Source organism: Pleuronectes platessa, chromosome 18 (assembly GCF_947347685.1).
Source record: "Pleuronectes platessa chromosome 18, fPlePla1.1, whole genome shotgun sequence".
Lineage (NCBI taxonomy): Eukaryota > Metazoa > Chordata > Actinopteri > Pleuronectiformes > Pleuronectidae > Pleuronectes > Pleuronectes platessa.
The window spans coordinates 15138079-15162317 of record NC_070643.1 but is presented as its reverse complement, the minus strand read 5'-3'; the positions used below and the strand labels follow the sequence as shown (position 1 = coordinate 15162317).

At 41.6% G+C, this 24239-nt stretch overlaps 5 protein-coding genes across 7 annotated transcripts; 3 read left to right on the top strand and 2 right to left on the bottom strand.

Annotated features, from left to right (window-relative positions):
- Window positions 1-2023: 2023 nt before the first annotated feature.
- Window positions 2024-3153, bottom strand: polr2k (RNA polymerase II, I and III subunit K). Of its 2 annotated transcripts, none has more exons than XM_053446682.1 (4): window positions 3074-3153; window positions 2786-2854; window positions 2348-2440; window positions 2024-2150 (listed from the first exon to the last, which is right to left on the bottom strand). In XM_053446682.1, the coding sequence occupies exons 2-4, from the start codon at window positions 2844-2846 to the stop codon at window positions 2128-2130; spliced, it is 177 nt and encodes a 58-aa protein (XP_053302657.1). In that variant the 5' UTR covers window positions 2847-2854; window positions 3074-3153; the 3' UTR covers window positions 2024-2127. The 2 variants fall into 2 exon arrangements, with proteins under 2 accessions (XP_053302657.1, XP_053302658.1); XM_053446683.1 differs by having other exon boundaries at window positions 3044-3128.
- Window positions 3154-3353: 200 nt separating this feature from the next.
- stk3 (serine/threonine kinase 3 (STE20 homolog, yeast)) lies at window positions 3354-9603 on the top strand. Its single transcript, XM_053446681.1, has 11 exons — window positions 3354-3544; window positions 4410-4490; window positions 4629-4757; window positions 5003-5117; window positions 5280-5444; window positions 5553-5720; window positions 5818-5955; window positions 6083-6208; window positions 6305-6506; window positions 6760-6953; window positions 7109-9603. The coding sequence occupies exons 1-11, from the start codon at window positions 3522-3524 to the stop codon at window positions 7265-7267; spliced, it is 1500 nt and encodes a 499-aa protein (XP_053302656.1). The 5' UTR covers window positions 3354-3521; the 3' UTR covers window positions 7268-9603.
- A 348-nt stretch (window positions 9604-9951) lies between these two features.
- Window positions 9952-14480, top strand: rida (reactive intermediate imine deaminase A homolog). Of its 2 annotated transcripts, none has more exons than XM_053447118.1 (6): window positions 9952-10113; window positions 11054-11159; window positions 11612-11666; window positions 11748-11816; window positions 13236-13291; window positions 13893-14480. In XM_053447118.1, exons 1-6 carry the CDS (start codon window positions 10049-10051, stop codon window positions 13947-13949), a joined length of 408 nt encoding a protein of 135 aa, XP_053303093.1. In that variant the 5' UTR covers window positions 9952-10048; the 3' UTR covers window positions 13950-14480. The 2 variants fall into 2 exon arrangements, with proteins under 2 accessions (XP_053303093.1, XP_053303094.1); XM_053447119.1 differs by lacking the exon at window positions 9952-10113 and adding an exon at window positions 10220-10384.
- On the bottom strand, window positions 14433-19326 carry si:dkey-284p5.3 (uncharacterized protein LOC557830 homolog). The gene is made up of 4 exons (XM_053447117.1): window positions 19034-19326; window positions 16680-17024; window positions 15197-15253; window positions 14433-15090 (listed from the first exon to the last, which is right to left on the bottom strand). Exons 1-4 carry the CDS (start codon window positions 19122-19124, stop codon window positions 15077-15079), a joined length of 507 nt encoding a protein of 168 aa, XP_053303092.1. The 5' UTR covers window positions 19125-19326; the 3' UTR covers window positions 14433-15076.
- An 868-nt stretch (window positions 19327-20194) lies between these two features.
- rpl30 (ribosomal protein L30) lies at window positions 20195-22873 on the top strand. Its single transcript, XM_053447116.1, has 5 exons — window positions 20195-20303; window positions 20418-20466; window positions 20938-21083; window positions 21911-22041; window positions 22773-22873. Exons 2-5 carry the CDS (start codon window positions 20446-20448, stop codon window positions 22823-22825), a joined length of 351 nt encoding a protein of 116 aa, XP_053303091.1. The 5' UTR covers window positions 20195-20303; window positions 20418-20445; the 3' UTR covers window positions 22826-22873.
- The last annotated feature ends 1366 nt before the right edge of the window (window positions 22874-24239 follow it).

Genomic DNA, 24239 nt, shown 5'->3' with positions numbered 1-24239 from the left:
CAGTGGGGGAAGTGCCTCGGCGATGCAGTGCTGCAGCAGGACAGACAGATGGGACCATTGACTGTCTATATGGGACTGATGGGACATGTCTGATGGGACCGATGAGATGGGAAAGATCTGATGGGACTGATTGGACAGATCTGATGGGACAGATTTGATGGGACTGATGGGACAGGCCTGATGGCTTCTGTTACCCTTTTAGTATCATCAGACGGGGGTGATCCTTAGACAAGGCATTTTCTATATTTTGTTATCTGAACATCTGACAACCAAAATTCCCATTGTCAAAACTTGGTAACTCTATCTGTAGCATTAGAGGTTTGTTATTATTCCAAAATGACAGCTCTAATGGGACTGATGGGACAACCTCAGATCAGATTTCACTGCAAATCACCACGATGGCTGGAGAGACCCACAGGAATGGCCAAATTCAAATACATAACACAATACATATTAAGGTTCAACTATATTAGAAATAACCAATTACTAATGGGGAAATTAGTGCTGTGTCCTTCCGTGGCGAGGCTTCGAAGCGTTTGTAGAGTAATCCAAGAATATTTTTGTGAAGCGCGTATCGAAGCTTGTGTTGGTGACGTATGTGGTGATCGAAATATAAGGTGCAGCGAAATGCAATGCCCCCCCCCACACACACATTTTTGTGGACTTGGGACTTTATTGCGCGTTTGTTTGCACACAAAAAACAGCACTGTGGAGAAGTTGTTATTTTTAAATAGAAATGAATAAAATGTTGCTCCTATTTTACATGATACATGTTGTCCTTAGTAACACAAGGACATTCACATCACAACCCTCTGCCCAATTTGTTTCCACTGTCCCTTTTGACCCCGCCATTGTACCATAAATACAGACACCATATTAATAAATTCCTGATTAATGTATTGGCATCACAAACATCATTCATTCATTTATTCAATTCAAAGCTACACACACCAAAGCCATGGTGTCATTATAATCACTCTGCCTGTTCAGATAAATCAGATAAATGAGGTCAAGCTCCAACATGTGATAAGTCTTTGTCAAAAATTATTATAGACTTACATTTTTTAACTTGTAGGTTACTTAGATAAAGTATTAGGCTTAACTAATTATTCACTGTAAATCCGTGAGTGTGGCTCGCCATCTGCTGACCAGTGTGTGAGCACCGGTTCCCAAAGGCCACAGATTCAACTTCATGTTAACTCTTCAGGTTAAAGAAGTGCCTGCTATACGGACCCATGAAGCCAGGGGTTTGTATTATTTAATATACCACGATACTAATAAATTTAATTTATTAAAAAAATAACAGAAACTGTCCCTTCATTCAACAGCACAACAAACCTCTACTTCCATAATGACCATGAAGTTTGATCAATATCTCACTAGTTTCAACACAAACGTAATATATAACGGTTATATATGTAGTGAAATGTTATATTTATTGCACTATTGACTGCATTATAAACTGCCACCGTTGGACTCTTCTTCCTCTGATGGCTCTTTAATCTACACAAAGTTCAAATTAGATGTTGAAAAAACTTGCTAGAAATTAAATATATTACAAATTTCAACATAAATCTTCATCAAAATAAAACATTTTGTTTGAATGAAAACTTTACCAAACTTATTTCATGTTACCTCATTCAGACTATTGGAAAACACCTCCTAAATACCCCTTTGCCTCAGCTGGTCTCTCCATGTGTATAGAAAACCTTCACTTCTTCAGGCAAAGTTAAAATGCCAGAGTTAGGTTGGTCGATTCGGAGCTCCTGTAGAAACATGTTGGTGCAGCATGGCAGGAATGAATAGAGAAAATGTAAAACTGCCAAATTTGCATATAAAAACTAAGTATCTCAACCTGCATTTTCCTGTGTCTGCATTCATCTATTTGATACCAGTTAAATGTGAAAAAACATTACATAAAAAACAGGGAAAACTGTTTTGTTCTGTGAAAATCGTGTTTTTAATAAACCAAATTTTTCATCCATAACTTCAGAGTAAAAAAAAGAATGGGTGGAACGTAAAAGATTTTCAACATCATTCAGAAAGGTCTGAATGTCTGTTTATTTACATCCAAACAAACTACAAAAATTACACACAGCAATAACAAAACAGCTGATCACCTCTTCTTCATCTGGCATCGAAAACAACCACTGAAATCAGTAGATAAGGAAATGTACACATTCTCGGTTCATACATATTTTTGGATTCCAAATGTGAGCATTTCTTCAAACCCTTACACATCTGTTACCTTTTTAATATCATCAGTCGATACAGGAAAACTTGTATCTCCATGATAAATTCACTGCATACATTCACTCGGTTTCTCTCGCACACACTTAAAGGATACATCTCTTTGTCCTCTTCTTATACATGATCCTGTAACCGCACTCTCTGCATCGGATTGGATCACGGGCCTTGATTTCATTTTCAGTGTGACACTCTGCAATTTAAGTCAGAATAATATTAGACATAGAAAAACATTGCAGACTCAAACACTTCCAATTGCTTCACATCTGGATGGTGCTGGTAAATAAATATGCGTTGCCTTAACCTTAACTTGTTGGTTCATGCAGTGTGGGCTGTGCTAACAATAACATCTGAATTCATAGTAAATAACTGGAATATATGGATTTGAAAGTACTAATATATTAATAATGCTTGTAAATGATACCATTCGGTCCATTCGTACAGTTATACCGATGGCTCAGTTCTACTACAAGAGTAGTACAAGTTATTAAGAGTATTAACTAGCTATAACGTTAGCAGGTACTGGTAGAATATGTACCTCCACATATGTAGATCATGGGCTGCTGCTTGGGTGGTTGCACATCTTTCGGTGTCTCCATTTTTGGTCCTTTAAGACAAAAACGTACGTGTTAGCATCATCACAGCATGCTAACACATAAACGGCATGGTTAGCTCAAACAATCACAACCGGAAGTCCCTCTGAGACCCAAAGGCCTATGGGAAATCCCAAAATGTCTTGGGTGTTTAGATAAAATGTGAAACTCGTGGAAGGAATCCACAAAAAAAAACTAATCACCGTTTTAACACATCAACAGAATCTGTTTACCTCTTTTGCTCACACACCGCTGCCTGTGTGCGCATGCGTACACGCGTCCAGTCGACCTCCCAGCAAAGTGGACTGTGATTGGTCAGAAAGCCCCTCTCTCGTATATGACATATTCTGCTTCTGTACCAAACAAAGCCGTCATTGTGGATATATAACCGATCAAGTTGTATAACAGTGGTTTGTGTTTGGTTTATTAATCGTATATTTTTCATGGATTCTAACTTTTTCGACATTGAAGCTTTGGTGTCCCCCTCCGACAGGACAGGGGGCGCTGTGGTGAAAGAGCATCCCCAGACGGCCCATCATCTGACTGACGCTCAGCTGGCCCTCCACCACTTTTTTCACAACAACGACTCAGTCGACAATGATCACATCGCGACTAGTGGCCCCCAGACTGTTATAACTCACCACCGGTCCCCTGCCTTTATATCACCTGAAGCTGTACAACATGGAGACAGCGGCGCCCAAAAGGTCTGTGTTCATTCTGCTGCTTTAAAACGTGGGTTTGAGCTGATAACCAGCTAAAAAGGCTAACGTAGCGGCCGTCGCTTAGCAAGCTAACTGGCTGATGCTAACTTGGGCTTTACCGGTTTTCTCTCAAACTTACCGTTAAAACGACTAAACTGGTCAAACGATCCCATTTCACAAAAATCTCAAATAGCTGCGTTGAAACTTCGTGTGGGTTTCAGGCCTGTGTCGTGGGTTCTGTAACTTTTAGGGAGCTTGTTCTTCTGAATCAGACATGAAGGGAGGGATCGTGAAGTGTGACAGGCACAGACATCACTGCAGTCCAGGGATAAACCTCCCTGTAGGACCTGGACGTGTTGGTTTAGTTGTTGTTCTCATGTGAACACTGGTTGTCTAAGTTCTCACTAAAGAGGAACTGAGAGCTGGGTGAGGTTGTATCTTGAACATGATGAGTTAAATGTTTTTTCTATCTCAGATGCTGCTTTACATTCAGTTCTCAGGTGTAAGATTGGGTCTACAATTGTTGATTAAATATTTTAAATAAATAGTAAGTATATGTGTCTCCACCTTCGTCCTTGATAATTGCTAAAGGAAATTAAGGGATGAACCAATTAATCAGCCAATTGATGAATAGAAAACACATCAACAATGAATTGCCAGTACTTTAACAATCGCATAAGAAATGTATCTCAAGGTAATTCAATTTCAGTTTTAGATGATCAAATTTAAGAATTTGCCACGCTTCTCATATTTTGTTACACACAGTATCTTTTGGTATCTAACTGATGGTCCAACGAACAGTTTCACTACTTATTTTTCAGTTAAACTATTATGCAGAGTTTACAAGTGATTTGTTACATCTTTACAGCAAGCTGAAAAAGCTGAGTGAAGACAGCCTGACCAAACAACCGGAGGAAGTGTTTGATGTTCTAGAGAAACTTGGAGAAGGGTAAGACGATGCTGTCATGACTCACTTCCATTTTAACTCGTGCATCTTTTGACTAAAACAGTTCAATGTACCTCTTTTGTTGTGTATTACACGTTTTTAATTTGTCCAAACTTAACAATCTGTGATGTTTCTGTTTAGTTCCTATGGCAGTGTGTTCAAAGCCATTCATAAGGAGTCAGGCCAGGTCGTGGCCATTAAGCAGGTTCCCGTGGAGTCTGATCTGCAGGAGATCATCAAGGAGATTTCCATCATGCAGCAGTGTGACAGGTGGGATGATGAAGCAGATCTACCCGAATCCCTGGATTTACTACGTATATGAACACAACAAATAGTTTGTCCCCTCAAAGTATCATATTTCAATGATGTTCAATTATATTTTAGGTCTAAATTGTATTAAACCATGGTGCTCGTGCAGTATTTACAGTCATCTGTTGTCTCACTTCTGCTCTTTTGTCTGAAATGACACTTTGTATTCACTCTTGATGACCACAGTGTTTTGCGTTTCCTTCTAGTCCCTATGTGGTGAAATACTATGGAAGCTACTTCAAGAACACAGACCTGTGGATTGTCATGGAGTACTGCGGCGCTGGCTCTGTCTCTGACATCATCAGACTGCGCAACAAGACGGTGGGTGCTCACAAAGTTACAGGTTCTATCGGCCTCTGTGATCAGTGTGTGTTTTGTATTATAAAGTATATTCTATATTAAGATAACATGGAAGTTTGGTTTAAAAGTTACATTGAACACATGTTGACACAACACTGACATTAACCACATTCTTATCCTCAGCTGACAGAGGAGGAGATTGCCACCATCCTGAAGTCCACTCTGAAGGGTCTTGAATATCTCCACTTCATGAGAAAGATCCACCGGGACATCAAGGCAGGAAACATCCTTCTTAACACGGAGGGACATGCCAAACTGGCAGATTTTGGAGTAGCTGGACAGCTAACGGTAAGGTTAAAATTCATGTTGATCATTCACTGATTTTGTGAACCCATATGAGGGTGATTGATAATATAGGGTGTATTAATGACACCAGTTTATATTTTCTCTCTGAAGGACACCATGGCAAAGAGAAACACTGTGATTGGTACTCCATTCTGGATGGCACCAGAGGTGATCCAGGAAATTGGCTACAACTGTGTGGCTGACATATGGTCCCTGGGTATCACTTCTATAGAGATGGCAGAAGGAAAACCTCCCTATGCCGACATCCATCCCATGAGAGTGAGTGAAAACATAAATTATCAAAGAAGTGGGTCCTAAATCTCACTTATTCTTTAACTCCACCTGACTGTCTTGTATCCTCTCTGTTTTTCGTCAGGCGATCTTCATGATCCCCACCAACCCTCCTCCAACATTCAGAAAGCCTGAGCTTTGGTCAGATGAATTCACAGACTTTGTCAAGAAGTGTCTGGTCAAGAATCCAGAGCAGAGAGCGACTGCAACCCAGCTCCTACAGGTTAGAGGATGACACACCTGCAGAGATATAAACATATGAGAGCTTTGGGTGTACACGTCTAAAGACATGATTCTATAGAAACATATTTATAAAACAAATCTTTTCCTTTTTTTCTTTCAACATCCAGCACCAGTTCATCAACCAGGCCAAGCCAGTCTCAATTTTGAGAGAACTGATAACTGAATCCATGGAGATGAAAGCCAAAAGGCAGCAGGAGCAGCAGAGAGAGCTGGAGGAGGAAGATGACAACTCTGTATGTATAACGAGACACTTCTCCACTCAGAGTAGCCATGGGAAACCTCCCTTGTGTATGTGAAGGCTGCTTGTCTAATTGTCTCGTGTCATCAAGGAGGAGGAGACTGAGGTGGACTCTCACACTATGGTGAAGTCGGGCACAGAAGGTGCAGGGACCATGCGGGCCACCAGCACCATGAGTGACGGAGCACAGACCATGATCGAACACAGCAGCACCATGCTGGAGTCAGACCTCGGCACTATGGTCATCAACAGCGATGATGAAGATGAGGAGGAAGACCAGGGATCCATGAGGAGTGAGCGCACAAATGTTAACTTAATTATCGGGAATTACATAAATGGGAGAAAATATACAATAGTCCCTTAAAAAGTTGGTAGGAGAGGAACGAGAAGTTCTGAGACAAACCTGTGATCCAGGGGCAAAGCAACAAAAAATGTTTGTAGGGCGAACAGGAAAGAGGATGTTCACATTATCTATTATTCTATTTCTGAAAAAAACTATTAAATACGTTTCTGCTAGGTTTCAACTTGATCCTCTTTCTATCACAGGGCACGCCACCTCCCAGCAGCCGATGCGTCCATCCTTCATGGACTACTTCGACAAGCAGGACTCCAACAAGGCAGCCCAGCAGCAGGAGAACTACAACCACAACCAGCCGCAGGAGCAGCCTGGCTACCACATTCAGTCCAAAAACGTCTTCCCTGACAACTGGAAGGTGCCTCAGGACGGAGACTTTGACTTTGTGAGTAATGTCTTCCACGAGCCTGCGGTGGTATTAATGTACTGAAGGGGGGGTTACTCATAGTGGAAGTCAGTGGTTAAAAATAGCAGAAGCATTTCTTGCAGTATTTAACACAAGACGCTAAATAGGACACACATCTCTTTCCTGTCAACCAGTTAAAGAACCTGGACTTCGAGGAGCTCCAGATGCGTCTGGGTGCCTTGGACCCCATGATGGAGCGGGAGATTGAGGAGCTCAGGCAGCGCTACACGGCCAAGAGGCAGCCCATCCTCGATGCCATGGATGCAAAGAAGAGACGGCAACAGAACTTCTGAGCGATCCTCCCTGTCACCTTCACACCCTGGTCTGGGACTCTCAAAGCCACAAAAAACACAAAACGTACGTCCTAATGACTTGAAGGAACCAAGATGACCCCACTGTCTTTATTTGAAGTCGACTGCTGTTCTGACATAGTGGCCTGTGACTGAAGAGAGACGCTTCTTCTTTCATTCTGGCTCCTGGAATCCACACTAACAAGCCTTGTTTCTACGCTATGTCCAGATGCTGTTCCCTTCGCTTTAAATCTTAATTTAGTTTCTGCAGTTCTGTAAAGTGGCGTCTCCTCAATTGAGGCTCAAGTCTGCGGCCAAAGAGAAAACCAAGTCCGGAGATCACACATCCGTATGAGAAAATTATTGAATTCCCTTCCTCTAAACAAATTCCCCTTTCACGTCACATAGAAAACTGTCTTGGGGAATCACCATTAAAACATACGGACAGAATTCTACCATGACAACCAGGCCAGCACTACACCAAGCCTCAGGTTTAGGTGTGGACAACAACAAGTGGTCTTTTTTTCCCTCAGACTTTTGAAATGTAAATAAAACATAAAGCCTACTTTGGAAATACCTGCAACAAAAAGCTGTGGAGGTTCATCCATGACCAAAGACAATCAAGGTGACGCTTCAGTTGAGAATGCCTTAAAAACATATTTGAAACCCTGGTTTTCAAATTAAGCAATGTAGTGGAACAACCACGTCGTCGGGTGGTTGAATACGTCCTCTCTTGGAGACAAGTTGGACTCTGCCAATGTTTGTCAGAATGGACCGAGATGACAAATCGTTTGGTGAACACTAGATTGCGTGTTTTCAGTTGTTTTGTGGACCAGAAAATTCTAAACTTATTTCAGTATAGTCTTATTATCATTAATTTAATTTTTTTGTTTTCCAATTTGATGATCTGGGCTTCTAAATCACAGCCAATGTGCTTTCAGTCTATACTGACAGATACCATGGATCTTAGTGCCTCATAACTCACACCGGCTTCCCTCCGGCACACGTTCACCCACTCTACATGAATTTTAAATCTTACTTAACAGATGTATTTTTCTTTGTAATGCAAATCATCATAGAAAGTCAGAAGGATTATAATTCTCCTACAAGCTTAAGCATTCCTAAACAACTTATGACTGTTTTAATTTCTGTGTTAAATAAATTATATTGAGCTGTAACAGGGAAGAAAGCAGCCAGTAGTGTGACTTGTAATTGGTTAATTGGCTGTGGTTCACTTCAGGAGTTAAAACAGACTCAAGTGACTGATGCTGTTTACTTAATGAAAAAAAGAGCGGCTCCACCAGCCTCATATCTCCTGTCTGAGTTTCAGATAATTTCAGCAAATTTCCCTGCAGCTTATCTGCACGTGTGTTTCAGCAGTTATGAATTAGATTTTCTGACATATCAAGTTTGTGGTGTCATCAAAGTAATGAAGATATGTCGCTTCAATTTGCATTTACAGACACATTCAGCGTGTTGACCGACTGATGTGAAATTGCTATGATACCAACCGTTGATACATTTGTTCTCTTCATGAAGGAAACATGTTTTCCTGTGGGTGTCTGGTTTTGATTTGTCACACTAATGCTAATTAATGTGGTCGTCTGCAGGTTGCTGTTACATTTGAATGTTGATAATACTATTCTGTTATAAATAGACCTGTTACACTGTCTTACTGCGTCTTATATGATGGACCATGGGCGGAAATGTCAAACTTGTGAATCCAAATTTCGATCACTATCTATTAATGATCACGTTTGTACTTTATAGTTTTTCTTCTTTAACTTGAACCTCTTTCACAATAATCATTACTGTTCTTGCCATTGTTTTCATGAATTTAGTCTGCAGCACATTGGCAACACAAGCATTCACTCTATTTATTTAACGTTTCAACCTCTTTATTTCCGTGACAATGGTTTGAATATAGAAGCTGATTTGGCTGCTTAATATTTTGATCCTTTGTCAGATATATTGTGTGTTAGACTATGCATGTTCATTATTATCTTTGCTCTGTAGTGGAATGCTTTTTTTTAACTGAACAGGTAAGAGTATTGTTTATATGGAAGATTGATTGTTTTCACAGCTTTTAACAATTATTGAATAAAAACAATTTGCTTTGTAAAAAACAAAAAGCCTCATTTGAAACATGACATTGTTCAGAATCGGCCAGGTTCTCTATCTGAAATCACTTCCCTTTTCATGATTTTATCTTCATTTATGAATTGAGGTGTAGGGTGGAATGTAAGCATTTATGTTTGAACCACTTAATTTATTTTGTTTGTAAGACTTTATAATGTTTCGGAAAAGTGCAAGAAATAATAAAAGTTACTTATAGTTAACCTGACCTGCAGTGGAATGCTTTTTTATCTTGGAAGACATTAATACGTGGAGACCTGAACCTCTGATCTTGATTCAATAGAGCGTATACCTCTGCCAAGACTGAACAATTCTACACATGATTGTCTTGTTCTTCAACATGTAACATATCTTACATAACTAAGTATAAAAATAACCTCCTTTGGTCATAAAAACCTCAGAGTCCATAGGACAAAACACCTGTTGTACCGTAACTCTTTGAGCACAGGCGTACATGTGTTTTTCATTTCCACACTGTTCCCTGCAGGAATCGCCTCCAAAAATGCAGCGTGCTCCTCCCAGCGGACATTACGGTAAAGTTTTTGTCAGCTGCTCCTTTTATTCCCTGGTTGTTCCGCTAGTTGTTCCACAGCACGGCATTCGCTGCTTTTCACTGTGGAACAGGAAGAAACCACCAGATCAGGAACCATGTCTGCGCTCGTTAGAAAGATCATCAACACCGCATCGGCTCCGGCAGCCATCGGCCCCTACAGGTAGGACCTGATTGTTAACATGTGCGATTAAATGCGTTGACACGTGGTGAGTAGGAGATGTTTGAATGGGTCCGATGCGTGATCAGAGCAGGGGCGGATCTCTGCGATCAATAAACTGACCCGAGTGTCAAAGGTTAACCCGCAGCAGCAGAGCAGGAGAAGAGCTGCAGAGTAGAGACACCTGTAGAAGTCACAGAGTAGAAACTATGGCCTCCCTCCGTCGAGAGATCCCTTACACAGCTACAGCTCCAATCAGACAGGGAATATACAGGTAAGAGTTCACGTGCTCTGAAAGAATAATTCTAATCTGATATCATATTTAAACAACGTACCGTTTTGGTTTGTAATAAAAACTGGAAAAATGTATATGTCTTTATTAAATGCATATATGTTTCCCTTTGTCTGAAATCTTACATCCATGTCTATTTCCATGTCAAGTCAAGTTTATGTCTTGTTCTTTGATTCACTCTGAGTGGAAATGAAGGGGTGTTTCTGCTGTGACCAATCAGAAGTCAGGGGGAGGAGACAGATCAGAGTGAATTCCGTGTGCTGACTGCTGATCATAGGTTGTTTTCAACAGGGGAACAAATCCACATTCCTTCACTTTAGATATAAATTGTTAACTAACTTAAATGTTTATTGTCTGATGTTTAATTTGAATTTTCATGTCATAAAGTCTTACACAACGACCACGTGTGTGAATGGGGTCATGGTATTAGATTGTGAAATGCAGATTAGATATTAATGATGGGTTGAGATGTGGATACAACAGAGACAGAAGCAAAGTGTTCATCTGCTCAGCACATTTGGCAAAGAGCAGTATTTGTATATTTATGTTTTTATACTTGTATGGACATACGAAGATAGTTTGAACAGTACTTGTAGTAATAGTTGTAAGATAGCGCTACATCTTTTATCGTGTGTGTGTGTGTGTCCTCAGTCAGGCGGTGGTTGCGGACAGAACCGTGTACATCTCTGGTCAGCTGGGGATGGAAGTGGCCTCAGGTCAGCTGGTGGAGGGAGGAGTCCAGGCTCAGGCCAAGCAGGTGAAGCTCAGGGGGTGATGATGATGATGATGATGCTGCAAGTAGAACCAAAACGTTTGAAGTACAATAGATTCCTCTCAGTACTAGAATGACTCTAGGTCACATGAGCATTTGTTATTATCTCTGAGAGAGATGTTTTAATCTAAAACACTTGAAGGCCTCTGAACTGCACAGAGGAGACAGACATAATAAACATCATATGATACTTCTACATACATGTTTGATGTATGGATTTAGTGGTGTTTTATATTTATGCTAATTGACAGAGTCAAATATTAGACTGTAAGTGAATCTAGTTCTTGGGATGGATAGGAAGGGATAATCATATTAAATAAATCCATGCGATTAAATCAAACAGATTTAAAGGTCTGATCGTCACAAATAAAGAACACCGAGATGTAAAAGTTAAGATTAAGTATTGACTGACCTCCCTCCCCTCTCTCACCCCTCAGGCTCTTATCAATATGGGGGAGATCCTTAAAGCTGCTGGTTGTGACTACACCAACGGTGAGGTCTAAACACCACCAGACGGTTTTATGTTTTTCACTGTTTTCAACAAACTAAACAACATGAACTCTTTTGTTTCAGTGGTGAAGACGACCGTGCTGCTCGCTGACATTAATGACTTCAACAGCGTCAATGAGGTCTACAAGACATGTGAGTACATGTGTAAACACACACACTGCCTGTAAGGCAACGCAACAGAGCAGAGATTAATAGATCTAGGTTCTCTAATGGAACTGACGTGTTTTCTTCATAATCACGATCTTCTAAATTTAAAGAAAGCGAACACATGGGGACAGCATTTAACCAAGACAAAGCTGCTGTCGTCATTGGTCCATCAGAACAATTAAAAAAAAGCTTAATCACTTTACATGAGACTCTATGAAAGTGAGGCTGCTCTCTAATAGGAGGAGGTGGATTCCAAGCCTCCATGTCAGGACGAACGTCAGCTGCTGAAGTGACCTTGAGCAAGGCACTCAGCGTCCAGTGCTCCAGCAGTGATGACTGGTATTTGACCTTGAGCTTTGAGAAGAGAAACCACACATTTCTCTCCCAGGACGTCACTTTAAGATGAGCGTAAAGCCAAATCAATTTATCAGTTGGCCAATGAGAAGCTGTCGATTCACAGACGTACCGTTATCTGCGTTAATGGTATGTTTATGTTCAAATGATGATTCATGTTTTTCATTTTAAAATGGTAGAGCAAAAAATAGTTGTTGAAAAATCCTCCTACATTTAGATACATTTTAATTGAAAATCACTGGCTTTTTGCTTCGGTTTAAAGATGAATAATGTTAAAAGAAACCCACCAATATAATTTACTGATATATTCTAAGTAAACCATAAAAGAGCCTGTAATAATTACACTGGCACGCTCCACCTCTCCTACCTGTGAGCTGATACACTGGCTCATATTCCACTGACATCGCTCAGAAAATGGCTGCTGACAGGTTTGGCAGGGAGCTGACGGACTCACTCTGCTCCTCCTCCGCTGGACGGGAGCAGCGTCCTCCTCACCCTCGGCCCGCTCGTTTCCTCCTGCATCCCAGCAGACAGGTGTAATGGAAGCTGCGGTAACCAGTGAGTTGTAAAGGGACCCGCGGCGTGCAGGCCCACAGGGGAAACTCGACCCCTCCTGGCGGGCCCCGCTGAACGGACCATTGCCTCTGCTACAGGGCCCAAGCCCAGTCCCACCTCCAGACTCTACTCAACCCTAAACCACAGGCAGGGAACTTTCCCTGACCCTGATAGGAGGAGGAGAGCACACGTGCCCACAGTGATACAGTCGTGTTGATTTTGAGTTTTCAGGCTGAAAGTTAAGAGTCACTTTAAATACATTTTAGCCTGCAGCCAAAGTTTGGTCTTATCACATTTATTTAGACCGAAAAACCTATTTGGAGATTTATTTCTGAACTCTACATCTTCCTCATATCCTCTTACAACTACACTTAATCACTGAATTCATTAAACCTCAATGTAGTGCTCAACAGTTTCCCTCCTTTCTAACAAGTTTTAATTGGATAATTTGTAAGTTATAAATTCCGTTGTTGATTTGTTTTGTTTCCTCTCCAGTTTTCAGCAGTAACTTTCCAGCCAGAGCTGCTTACCAAGTCGCTGCTCTCCCCAGAGTGAGTACAGACAGAACCTGTGTTATCACTTTAGAACTGCAGCACCCGGTGACCCCGTGTAGATCTGCTATAAACATCCGTCCTGAGTGGAGCGATCACAAGTGGTCAGTGCATGTCTGCGTGCGCCTGAAAGCGTCCTGAGGTCTGATCACTCTGACCACATTGGTCATCTGTCTGGTGCCCATGTGACCACATTCTTTTCGCTGTGTAAACGAAAAGATGTTTCCTGGACCACATGTGTAGGACCAACTACTCAGCTGATGACCTTTGACCTTCTGCATTTTCACAATGAATCAGAAGTACTGTATTTTTTACTATTATCAGATGAATAAGTCAATTTGCTTTTGGCTACAACATCATCACTGATTACCAGTAATCACCTCAAACAAGGTGGAAACAACGGAAATGTCGCAAGTGATTATCTGTGATCCAATCACAGGTGGTCACAGGAAACACAATCTGGACGCCAGGTGTGAACACATGAACTGAACGCTGACCACTCGAGTTCGGATCGCTCTGGATGGATGTCAACAGCAGATCACAATCTTGACACGCTCAGTAAACCACCATGTTCTCAGTGTTTCTCTGTCTCTGTCTTCAGGGTGGACTGGTGGAAATCGAGGCGGTGGCTGTGGTCGGTCCTCTCTCAGACTCCTGACTAGCCGGCCCCATCACAAACAAGCTATAGTCCAACCGCCAAGTGGCCTCAGAGTTGTGCTGCAGAGGCCTTGTTGCATTTCCACAGGACGTTCTTTTCTGTTGTTGCCTCTGTGGCTGGTTGTCTGCAGCAATTTAGTCTTTTGAGTATCATATCAATGGAAAACTTTTGATCTTCACATTAAAACTCTTACAATAACAGAGAACTTAACATCTTACCAGACTCTAGAATGTGGTTTAAGGTAAATTCACAGTTTGAATTTACCTTAAACCACATTCTAGAGTCTGGTAAGATGTTAAGTCTGAAACCAAAATAATCATTAACATTCCCTCGGCCTCATTGGACAGCCTAGATGTCATATAAATCTGTGATGCTGTTTTTGGTTTAATAAACTCACTTTCTCTTAGTTTTCTTCCATTGAAACATTTGAAATGAATAAAATTTGAATAAATAAATGACCATGAATCTGTTATTCTCACAATATTCATATTTTCTTTAGCACAATCAAAAATAAAGTACTCATGATTTCAATTTAATGTGGCTCTTTTAATTAATCAAGTTCATAGCTTATGACAGATTTCAGGTTGACTTTCCAGAGAGAAATCATGACACATCAGAAACAAAACAACACAAACTCATCAGAAACGTGTAAAGTCAGTGCTCATTAAACCTGCAGCGTGCCAGCTCTTCATATTCATTACAAACAGGGTTGTACAATCAAAGCCAGCACCTCAAATTGAACATTATTTCATAAATCAAATATAGTTTTGGCTTTGGTTTCAGTAGAATTGTATAATTTTTTAGAAAACAACAGAATAAACTCTTCAGGTTAAAGTTAGATTACAGACGTCGGCTATAATGAATGTAGACATTTTAATGAATAATTTGATTAAACACACTTAAGTGCTGCAGATCTGTTCAGGTCCCGAGCAGTGATGCAGGAGGGGGAAGAAGGCACAGTGATGACTGAGGAGCCCTGACTGGAAGTGGTCACCACAGGGTCTGCATCTTGGCAACAAGTTGATGTCTGTTTCACACACACACACATACTCATACTTTCACTCACACATACGAACAAGTGAAGAACCCTCGAGGCGATTAATCTTTGCTGGCATCCACATTGCACTTCACTCACTAGGAGCTGGAAACAAGAGAGAGGGAAACATGTTCAGACTGTACAGTGTGTGTGTGTGTGTGTGTGTGTGTGTGTGTGTGTGTGTGTGTGTGTAAACTGCACATGTACTCACCTGGTGCCTCCTCAGGTTTCGGGTCTGAATCTGTCTCCGTGGCCTCTGCTGCTTTTTCTGTTAAGGAAGAAACAACAACAACAAACATGGTCACATTAATACCTGTGGAGGTTTCCTGTCATCTCTCTACTGTCCACTATCATTACAGGCTTAAAATCCTCCCCCCCAAGAACTTGAGTCACAAATATCAAAAGATTTTGAGATCACATATTTCCGATTTGGATCCTGGTCTGAAAATTCACAGAGCTGAACGTCTCCTTGAAAAACAAATTATTTCGCCACATTGAAATCCAAAGTGGTGAAATCCCAGCATCTCACATTCAATCACATGCTTCATTCCCAGTTTTCCCTCAATGGTTTGTGATTACAGATTATCCTAAAAAAAAAAAAAAAAAGAATCCCATCCCTGACTGCTGACACATCCAGAGGTGGATGCAGTGCCATGTCCGGGTCTGTGAATGTGACACCTGATCCTCCCTCTCCATTGGCTGTGAAATGGAGGCTCAGCGGGACCTGACATCGCTCGTCGCTGGCGGCAGCCCTATGTGTGTGTGTGTGTGTGTGTGTGTGTGTTGGCACGCTCCAGTTTCTCTGTGGACTCCAATTGCACCTTATTGGCACACACCAGTGACAACAAAGCCTTCGCAACACACACACACACACACACAAACTTGCACTCTCGGCAGTGGCCACTCAAACACGGCTGTGGTCAAGGGTGAGTCAGGTTGGACACCGTGGGGGGTCGAGAGCAGGTGAAGACAAAGGTCAAGGTGAGTTAACCTCAACAAGAGTCGGTCCCTTGGCAACAGATCTCTCCTGGTTAAACAAACCAGGAACAATCATGCAAATTAAATTAAAGAAATCACAGGATACCAGAAACATCTTCGTCACTGAACATACATGTTTCTCTGCTGCCCTTAATGAAAGTGACAAAAAAATACAAAAAAAATGGTATTCAAACAATCCTCACTCAATCAAACACCACTGACAACAATAACATAATAATGTAAAGAAAAACGTTTCATTCATTCACTGTGACCTGATGACAAGTGCGATGTGTTGAGGCCGCTCCTTTAAGACTAAACAAATCATTGCATGTGTGACTTATAAACACATTCCTTTGGCCACTTGTGTGTTCATTAAAGGACAAAGTCTCGGTGTGTGTGTGTTGTTGGATACCGCCTGGTTACCGGCATCGCGGTGATACCGGGGCGGGACGAGGGGACGTGCTGCACCTGGAGGCGGCCTGTGTTCACTGGGTCAGCGTGCAGCAGGTTCCCTGTGTGCTGCTCAGGTTACTGCTGGTCAATGGAGACATTTCCTCCCTAATAACTTCCTCTTCCCTCAGTGGGACACGTTATTGTTTCATAGCTTTAGTTGCAGATGCAGATTATTATCTCAAGAGGAAAAATAACCAAATCTCATGTGGTTTAGACGTATCTCACTGATCTTTAACAAGGCTGTTCAGTTCACTCCAACCCACCTTGCTCTGGAGCTGCAGCTGGAGGTTCAGAGGAGCTCACTGGGGTCTCAGTGGTGCTGCCTGCTGCTGGTTCTGCTGGTTCTGCTGGTGCTGCTGGTTCTTCTGGGGCTGCTGGGGCTGGTTCTGCTGGTGCTGCTGGTTCTTCTGGTGCTGCTGGGGCTGGTTCTGCTGGTGCCTCTGCAGGCTGAGCATCCTCTTCTGCTGGTGGAGCTGCACTGGTGTTCTCTGCAGATGCGGCAGCCGCAGCAGGTTCATCTGCGGGTGTAACGTCGCCACCAGCAGCAGGCGTTTGGTCCGGGAGAGTTTCACAGTCCTCGGCTACATTGCCATTCTTGTTGGCCGCCCCTGTCGGATTGAACACAGTGTGAACACAGCACATGAGCCAAACAAGAGAGTTTGAAACTCAATCAGATTCATCATAGATCTAAGACTGCAGTGAAATCTTCAGAATTCTTGTTGAACACAATCAGGTCTGATGGATGAATGTCAGTTTTTTAAAGATGAAAATAACCTTATCCGGTGTCTGATAAATGACTCCTATCAGCCTCCAATGGTTGTACTCCATTCTCTAACCACTGGTTCTGTAGACACGTGCTGTGGGTTATATATATTGTTTATCATTTCCGTTTTTCATAAGGATTTGCATTGAAAATATTTGAACTGATCTCTAAAGTCTTGACCATTGACATCTTTAAAGTTGCATAAGGCACAGAGAGTTCCTTTAAATAGAAATTATGCCATGAAAGACCTGAGACACAAAAACATATATAGTGACTTTTGGCAATCTGGAAATCTGCAGTAGATTCCTACAAATTTGACACCAATTTCTGCCGCAAATGTGCCTCAGTAAACACTGTTTCTTAAGCCTGTCAATAATTTAACAGTACTGCGATTAAAACCTTTTCAGTTATGTTTGTTAAGAACAAGTTTGCCCGCTGACTGAAGGCCTCCTCTCTTCAAAGGTTAAACTATCTAGTTCCTCAAAATGAATAAACCTTTGGTCAATAAATGTCATCCTGTTTGCTTTCTTGGAAGTGACGGGCATCGTAAAGACAAGGAAATCAGCCTCATGCAAAGAGAAGGACACATCCTGGTGAATTTCCATTTGACTTCTGAGACAATAGCAACAGTGTCACTAGGTTTAAGCTGTTTCCATTTGACCTCAGACACGGTTGCCAACATGAAGCTCAGCTAGATAGAACAATTATTTGTCCCAGATGCCATTGGCTTATTAATTGTGATTCAATTCATCGAAGGCAGTTATTGGTTTTATGTTATTTCTAAGTGTTTTATATTGTATATTTTGTCCATCACTTGTGTTCAGCGAGACGTTTGTGTGGACACTGCTGTCTGTACTTCAAATTGCCCAAAGGGGACAATAAAGATGTCTATGAATTTGGTCAATAAACCCAAATATAGCGATGTGCAAGTGAAATCTGAGGCCCCGACATCCTCAGCCAACAACAACAACAACAACATGATACTCTATCGTAACTGAACCTCTCCTTTAGTGTTTCACCTTTCTGGACGTCAGACACTTATTCTGCTTATTATTGAAGAACATGAAGTCTAATTTATTGCTGACTCAAACAATGCATGACATTTTCTCACACTGTATTTATCAGTTCCTCCGCATCACTACAGCCGGGCCTGTCTCTGAGCCACGACAACAAAGGGGTGCCTAAAGTGGCTTCTCCATTTCCTGTTGAAACTGTAGACTGTCATCAAATCTGCCTCCATGCCACTGTCTCTCTCAGCGGAGGACGGGGCCAGAGACCAGTGTTAAACAATGGCAATAGACTTTCCCATCCTGTCCCTGTGGAGCCTTGACTCAGTAGAAATAAAGACATCAGATACTGTACCCAGAGGATTACACTGATGTTCATTTGCATGCAGACTGTGCCAGAGCAGTGTTCACTACAGTGTAACAGAATGGATGATGTAACTCTATGAGGAAGCAGCAGTGAACTTCCAGGACCCAGACATCTTAGCATGTAATGAACTAATAATCATAAATATATACATACAATATGACATAATCATAATAAATTGCATCAAACTTTTATATGCATTAACATAAGTGAAATAATTGTGGAAATGTTCGAAAATTATATTATTTGTGACACTACCGAAAGTTTTGGATATGGGCAATCGTTGCTTCCACATATATTTGACGGCACAATATGACTTTCACACCATTATGTTCAGTTAATAGTCCCTAAAATACTTGTTTGGCCACTTATAATATGTTTGCAATGAATGGTACCGATGTGCATAGATGCAATTGTCCAAATATCCCATAACAATTATATGATGTTTTTCTTTTATGCATGTAAATTTAAATCTTACGTCACCTGTGGTGCTGGTTCCGTTGCTCTCCTCGGGCTTCACACTGGGTCGAGTAGTGTCCACAGCTGAAGTTTGGGAGCTGGTGGAGCATCCCATCCTGTCCTGTGCGCACAGAGGACTGGATGGAGACGTTCAGAGTGAGGGGGTGAGGCTGGAGCTGCGCTGATGACGTGGTGCATTAGATCTCTCTCTCTCTCCCTGGAAATTGAGAGGAGTCCCAAACTGTGGCCGGTGAATCCCCTGCAGTCAAATTCCTCTATCCTCCCGCGCGTAATTGCGCACCGTGGATCGTCCTCGTGTCGCGGACGCACGTTTCTAAACAGGGCTTTTTTGTTGTGTGCTGTAACTGAGGCTGTTTCCAAGAGGCTGGCGCAGGGAGAAAAATACATTATTCAGTTAGTGTGTGCAGCGGCCACCTCTTGGGGCGGAGAAAGTGAAGCTGGTATTTTCCTCACCAAACCAAAGCAGCAGGTTAAAAAACATGGCCAATTGTTCCCCTTGATTAAACATCTGAACCCAGTGTAAATTGGGGAGGGAAATACCTCACAATCAAAACAGAAATTTTCCCCTTTAAGGAAAATCCCTGCATTAATAATTTCACTGGAATAAAAAGGATTTAGCAGGAAAACAAAAACTTGACTTGCAGAAGCTCAAGACTCCTGGTAGGTACAGAGTTAGATTGATTTCAAATAATAATGAAAAAGATCTGTCAAGTTTTGTTGTGGAATGAAGAGAACATGAATATTGGTCAATACTAAAATACACAATAATAAAAACATTATTCATGTGTTGTTGAGTGGAGGCACCAAGTTGTATTAATTGGTAAAACTCAAGTAAAGTACAACACACTTAGAACTGTTCTCACTTTTAAGATCTAGATTCATATTTTGCATCCATGCACGTGATCACAAATGACCTCATTAACAGTACCTACAGTAAAATAACTAATCTGACTGCAGCCGTATCTGCTCTTTCATTTGTATAAAGTTTTGAATGCATGAGACTTCAGATAAAACAAAATTAAGAATTAACTTATATTATTTCCACCCGTTTGTTTTATAGCTGTAATTATGATTTATCCACCGTGGTGTTTATTTCCTAACATTAGAGTGTTTGTGTAGTTTTGTGACATAAACCGGTTTTGTTCAACATTCACACACATGTGCAGTGAGCGTCCTGCGCAGTAAACCTCTGCGCAGCTCCTCCGAGCAGATAGCGCCGCAATGCACCCTGGTCCTTCCTTTCTCTCCGTGGCCATATTGTCGAGTTCTTACCGTAAGACGAGCTCTGCGTTTTCTCAATAAAACACCGATTTCCCTGCTTCTTCTCACTCTGTGTTTTCATCCACACGTTAACCAAACTCTCCTCCTCCCCCCCTGTCGCCCGCAGGTTGGCCTGTCCGGACTAAACCGCAAACATGGTGGCCACAAAGAAGACGGTGAGTGTCGGGGGAGCTCGGGCCGGGCCGGGGCCGCACGCTGCTTCTTCACGTGGACGAGAGTTATCTGTCAGGGGCCTGTTAGCCAGCTAGCACCGCGACACTCCTCTTAAACTACTCTAAACCGACTATATTTAAAGTTACATTATTGCAGCTGTATAGATTCAAAGGAACACGTCGCTGTTATTTCTCTCCCGGTATTGTTTATCCGGATGTTCACCCTGATCTAAGCTAACTAGCTAAATCCAGACGTTAGCAAAATCCTAGCAAAGTAGCATCGAGTCCTAGAAATGCTGTCTAAAAACTAGCTTGACACCCCACCCTCGTTGTGTCCACTCGGTTAAATGTGACATTTAACGTCAACATGTCCCTAGTTTTGTCCCTTTTGAGTTCACCGATCTCGAAGAGGCTAACGTTAGCCGTGTAGCTCAGGTGTTGACTCGACTGTGCATCTCTCTACCGTTTGTGTAGAAAAAGTCCATGGAGTCCATCAACTCTCGTCTCCAGCTGGTGATGAAGAGTGGCAAGTACGTGCTGGGCTACAAGCAGTCCCAGAAGATGATCCGACAGGGGAAAGCCAAGCTGGTCATCCTGGCCAACAACTGCCCGGCCCTCAGGTCAGTGGAGAGGCTCACTGCAGTTTGCATCTGATCCATGGAAATTCACTCTGTTTAGGAAATGTTGTACACATTTGTTATATTAGTAACATCTGTGTCGAAAGCAGGAGCTGTGTCAAATGTCAGATTCTTTAAATGAAGGGAAGGAGATGTCCATGAGCTGTAGTCCAACACCACAGCCATTATTAACCCGTCTCATCATGTCTGTACTTATTATCGACATCTGGCTGCTAATGGCAGAATTTGGGGTTTTAATGACCTGTTAGTTGATCTCAAATTAAAACTTTATATTAGGAGTTCGTACTGCTTTTCCATTTGCAGTTTTCCAGTGCAGGAAGTTAAAAGCTGTCCATAGAATCATGTTTGTTCCAGGTCCCAAATTACCTTGTTTTTATTCACAACATGGGTCATTTAAAGAAAAGTCTTACTTATGAACCAGTTTCCTCAGGGATGACAAGTAAATCCAATGGACTCTGTTAAAGAGTCAAATGTTGTTGGTTCTGTGAGTTTTCGGACTTCGGTCAATGTATTATTGACATGTCTCACAACGACCAGTGTATGAAATTATACATTATGTGACCTCATTATTATTGATTTCATTGCTATATAAAATCTAACATAATTGTAATTTTTGTATCAACACAAGTCAGTTACGAGGGTGTTTCTGTTTTCTGTCATCAGAGGTTCTAAGATTACCGATGGATAGAATATCTTTTCTTCACATTTGATGCATTTCATCTGTACTTCCTGTCTGTATAAATTAAGCGTTTTTTCTGATATGTATTTGCTGCTGTGACTCACGTTCCCTTCGTCTCTGCTGCGTTCAGGAAATCTGAGGTTGAGTACTACGCCATGCTGGCCAAGACCGGTGTCCACCACTACAGTGGAAACAACATTGAGCTTGGTACAGCCTGTGGTAAATACTTCAGGGTGTGCACACTGGCCATCATTGATCCTGGTGAGTTCCTACACCATAAGATTTGAGCCTCTTCTCCTGCTGATTTCCCAACGCAGTGCTACAATATTTAAAGGGACTAATCGGATGTTTCTTATAAGGCGTGTCCAAGAACATTAGCTTAGTGCTACTGGTCTCAGTCAGATTCATTGACACAATTGAACAGCAGTATCTGATAAACCAGTTTTCAATCACACAACAATGTTTCAGTGATCCATGCTAGAGTCTGCATGTCTATCAAAAAAGCATAATCATCTTTAAGTTTACTATATACTAGTAAATTAGTGTGTGTTTATACATGTAAACACACACAGCACATGCCCCGATTAGCTGCTGGCATCGAAAGCAGTTGTGTGAACCACAATGGATGATATACGTGCATCATTACCACTGGAGATCAACTAAACTTATAACACCTGTTTTCACACAAGCAAATGAGACTTAAATATTAATATCATTTTATAAAACCTGGTTAAAATTTCAGGTCACCTAGTTTCCTCTGCGAATTTTTGCGCCTGTTGGCCCTGCTCACAAAGTGGTCCAGTGCAGGACAAGTGGTTCTCTAGATAAACGCCAGTCGGAGCGCTCGGTTGAGCTGCCCTTGTGTTCTGGCGGCTTCATAAAGGCTCCGCTGGTCACATCTCATAAGTTCAATATTAGCTATTTACACAGGTTTTTCTGTATACATGTTTTATTTCCACCCACTGACTCTTTGTTCATCTTTTCCTCTTCAGGCGATTCTGACATCATCAGGAGCATGCCAGACCAGCAGCAGCCACCTCAGTAGAAACGTTCCCCAGCCCCGTTGTCATAAATAAAGTCGGAGTTAAACAGATCACACTGGTGTCACATTATTTCTGATCAATGCATGAGTTCCACGTCTGTCCTGCCGTTGTCCGCCAGAGAGAGGCAGTGTGCTCTCACTCGCCTACTTGGCATTAGAGGTCTGTGTGAGGGATTTCCTCTCCTGCAGTTGTTTACATTGTGAGCCTGTTGACAGAAACACAGGCAATGATGGGAATTGAGTTTTAAACCGCAGAGCTTTCTTCAAAGAATTCTGACAGAGCGGGATGACAGGATTATCAGTTCATGTGTCGACCATCGTGATCCGCTGCTCGTCACGTTGTCAGTTACACAACACTGATATTTGAGAGGTTTTTTCTTTCTCACTTGCATAAACCGTGGGGATGACCCTCAACTGTATCGTCAGCAGCCTGTTGACTGTAATCGAGTAAGGACACTTCTCCTGTCAGAGGTATTAAAGGCTTTGAAGAGTGACAGCCGCCGCTGATGTCCTCCGACATGTGGAGATATAGATTTATGTGAAGTCTAGGAGCAAATTCTTATTTTGTAAATGTGTAAATCAAAAAAAAATGTTTTAGTTCTGAGTCTCATACTCTAAAACCACATTGACATATATAATCAGGGTTTTGTTTTAGATATTTGAAGCTTAAGTATGTCTGTTACTCCATTACAATGCAAAATATCTTCACTAAGTATAGAAGTTTGCTTTTAAATCCTTGAATGTTGATTTCATTCTCATAATCACTGCAACAACCCACACCAGTGGGACACTTGTTGGCTGAGGACTAATAGACATGCCGATGCTCCTGCCTACTTGTATATACAACTAGTATTTGAAGTATAACACTTATGTCCAACAGAGGCAGGTGCATCAACCCAGACACGACTGTATTAGCTGCCCATCATCCATCGAGTGGTTTGGCCCAGTTTTTCCACTCACTGGTTCCCCTAATCTTTTTTCTTGATTCCCAATTAAATCAAATGAAATCATCCCAGGTCATCTGGATCACATGCTGCAGATTCCCCCGCTCCAAATATAGGACAATATCTGAAGTATGTGTTCAGAAAAAGAAAAAAAAATGAATATGCAAATATGAACAATCTCCTCAGACACTCAAGGACAGGCAAATTGGTTTGGACTTATTTTACGAGTGTAGTTAATTTAAGTTCAATTGAAATAGTTTGTCCTGAACTAAGTTATTTGATCTGTGTAAAACAAAGTAGAAAATCCCAAACAATCCCACAATAAACGTCTTCAGTCAATTTAGTTTTCAACATTTCTCACTAAAAAATTATTATAATTATATCTTAGTGGACATAAGATGTTGTGTACTTAATGTTCTCACACAGAATTATCATTAACCTCTACTCCTAACAAGGCAAGTTTAGTGTTAATT